General features: G+C 34.8%; 1 protein-coding gene across 1 annotated transcript; it reads right to left on the reverse strand.

The window, feature by feature from the left end:
* Positions 1 to 998: 998 nt before the first annotated feature.
* LOC111394706 (peroxidase N1-like) lies at positions 999 to 2,950 on the reverse strand. Its single transcript, XM_023020649.1, has 3 exons — positions 2,414 to 2,950; positions 1,806 to 1,968; positions 999 to 1,560 (listed from the first exon to the last, which is right to left on the reverse strand). Exons 1-3 carry the CDS (start codon positions 2,813 to 2,815, stop codon positions 1,142 to 1,144), a joined length of 984 nt encoding a protein of 327 aa, XP_022876417.1. The 5' UTR covers positions 2,816 to 2,950; the 3' UTR covers positions 999 to 1,141.
* Between the last annotated feature and the right edge of the window lie 211 nt (positions 2,951 to 3,161).

Raw genomic sequence — 3,161 nt, forward strand, 5'->3', positions numbered from 1 at the left:
GATGCATGTAAGAAAGAAAAGTTAATTTTTCAGATGAAAGAGTTATCCAAAATACAATTTTGAAGAATAATAAATGGTAAAGTGTTTAAGTAATGTATAACATAGAGTATGATTTGATATTATTATTATTATTATTTTAAATTAGGTATACTTTGGTATGTTTAGCCATTTATAGTGCCAAGTTATTAATATTTCAATTTTTTTCTGCAAAATGTGTGTGTGTGTGTGTGTTTTTTTTGGTTAGCAATAATTCAAACGTAATTTTACAAAATATTTTATTTAAATTTTAAATACATCGTAAATGGAGGATGCATTTAGTAAATTTCACTATTCCACTTTACCAAATCGTAATAATTTTATTGTCTAATCAAATCCCATATTTTCAATTAATATGACATTATCTTGTCAATTAATTACAGAATAAATAAGCATATAAATAATGTACGTACAATATTCCCACCTTTAGGATGCATTCGATATACTAATATGTAGAAAAACGGTAAAAATTAAGTGAACTGACACTAAATTTTCATTAATTTTGAAACATTATGACTAAAAGTTTAAATTATTGGATGAGTATATTTAATATTTGAAGTGCTCCTTCTTGTTTGGATCTTGATCGGATTCGAGCTTCCCAAGCTATATGTTGCTAGGGAACTTGACAAGGGTCTTACCACCATCTTGATTGACTATATATGAGTCTTTCAAGTTCTTTGGAACTATATTTCGTGTCGAGAATTTGTGTTAGAAGACCAAACAAATTACTCATGTTCAAGTTTTCTCACTTACTAGTTATGAAATTGTATGTATCGAGTCTTCGAAAAAAAAAATAATGCAATAAATAAATCTGAATCCACCATACATGTGTGGCGAAATTCGAAGATTAGAATTTTAATAAACAAATTCATCCTTATCACCTTAGAACTTTTGATGAAATCCTTCAATCAACTATCGTGAAAAATCTTGTTAAGTGTATCGAATGAAACAAATGCTCAATGTGAGTGAAGCAAAACATAGAACTTACTGGTTTATTATTTTCAATTTATTTCGAAGAATACATACAATAGATAAGATACCAGCTTACGCTGATATGAACAAACTTACACAGTCCATAACCTAATAAAATAGACCTGAATTTGCATCAATTAATGGCAGAACATACTTTTCGAATTTCACCATTCGTCCCCGTCTTAACCTCAATATTACTCATTTTAACCATGGACTTACCAAATTCAGCACTAAATGTCAATCCAAGCAGTCCTCTAATTCCCAAGAAACGTTGCACAAATGTTTTTGTTGAACCATCAGTCCATAACTTCTGGTCTGATTCAAGAATTCCCCGGCCATTCCTCAGGTTAGCGAAAAACGAGTTATCGAACTGGTTTTCACTTCTGTCATCGAGCCCTACCCTCTTGGAAGAGTCGCCGTTTTCCGGACAAAGGGACCGAAGTTGAGGAAGAAATGCGGTGTCAATGGAAGGGTCAGCGCCAGTAGTCGAATTGAAGTTGTATAATCTGTATCTGAAGAACTGGCAAGCTGAGGTGCCAATGGTGTGGCCCCCTACATATTCATGTAAAGATGTTTTGAGTTAGATTTGATGCTATATAAAACTAAGAAAAATGCGACTTAAAAATCGGGATTCGGTCGCTTTAGGTCATCAACGATGGATTTTTCATGACCATTTCAAATTAAAAATATTCCAACAATGTTTTGCTAACTGGCGACATAAAATTATAGACTACAGAATATAGAAAACAAGATTGCATTAATACTATTCTACACTTCTCAGTAAATTATGTGCTTACCGACAAGGGTGACAAGATCTCGAGTATTTAGACCTTTTGCTGCAAACTTCTGTTTTTGAACATCAATGGAATCCGTAAATCCCGGAAGATTCGAAGCATCAGACGATAATGAAACCCGCCCATCTCTGCGACCGGTAGGCATGGGCCATCCTGGTCCACCAGCCTACATCAACAATCAAATAGCCAGTTAGAGGGATGAGTAAATTATCGACACTACTTCTAGGTACCAAATGTTTTTTGTGTATGTATCGGTGTCTAACATGTATCAGACACTAACACGTCATATTGCCTTAGGGGTGAAGTACATACACTTCTCCTAGAATATGTATAGCATGTCTATGTACAACACATATTAGACACCGATAATTCATGGTACTGACACATCATAAAGCCTGTCCTATCACTGCTAGCTAATGATCATTAAAAAATGAGAACAATGATATATGTACATGGAAAATTTACATAGATTTTTATAGAATGTCACATGACATTATTTCATTAAATTTTGGACAAAAAATATAGTTAAAATAGAGAGTCAGGTGCCAGCACCTGTAAAATTCCCTATACAAATGGTAAAATCCAAAAGATGAACGGACAAATTAACTTACCAGTACAACTGCATCGCGAGCTGCAAGAGCAAGAATGTCAGCACAAGAAACAACACCAGGGCATGCAGCCTCAAGTTGAGTCTTAGCATCATCTATAACTTCATATCCTCTCAGCAAACGATTTGGTCCAGCCATTTTCTCTGCGTCGTCACCATTAATAAGGATAGAGCCATCACAACCTTGTACGAAACAGTCATGAAAGTGCATTCTTAGCAATCCAGGTGCAACCGTGGGATTCGAATTAAACCGGGATCTCACTGCGGATTGAACAATGGATTCGGCCCGGGGACACGACCTTGAATAGAATCCAACCCGTGTTCCCTGGCCTAGCACCACAGTGGCAGGAACGGCAAGCAAGAAAAACAATGCAATTGACATTTGTTTAAAGTAATAATTCCCCATTGCAGAAAAACCCTCGATTGTTTATCTGATAATGAGAGAACGGACAGAAAGAATTAAGCTTGGTTTTTCTTTAATTGTTTTACTAACGAGAGAGGATAAAGAATTCCAGAACTGATATTTCTAGATAGTGTTTGTGTTGGTGTTGGTGGTTAAGCAAAGGTATTATATGCATATTTATATGCACAGAAAGTTAAAGTCAACTTTTTTGCATGCCTGGAGAAAGTAAGCAAAGTCGGCTTCGAGAATTCTGATGGCTGAAAATTCAAACTTTAATTTGTATATAACGAGTCACCGGTGGGATATATTAGTAAAGATCAACACTAACTATATCAATTGTGATTTTAAA

This window comes from Olea europaea, chromosome 5, assembly GCF_002742605.1.
Source record: "Olea europaea var. sylvestris chromosome 5, O_europaea_v1, whole genome shotgun sequence".
NCBI lineage: Eukaryota > Viridiplantae > Streptophyta > Magnoliopsida > Lamiales > Oleaceae > Olea > Olea europaea.

Coding starts and splice junctions, on each gene's coding strand:
- LOC111394706 (XM_023020649.1), bottom strand. CDS start 2,815: ATGGGGAATTATTACTTTAAACAAATGTCAATTGCATTGTTTTTCTTG. Junction 1,969..2,413: donor CTCGCGATGCAGTTGTACTG/GTAAGTTAATTT, acceptor TTGTTGATGTAG/GCTGGTGGACCAGGATGGCC. Junction 1,561..1,805: donor AGATCTTGTCACCCTTGTCG/GTAAGCACATAA, acceptor ATGAATATGTAG/GGGGCCACACCATTGGCACC.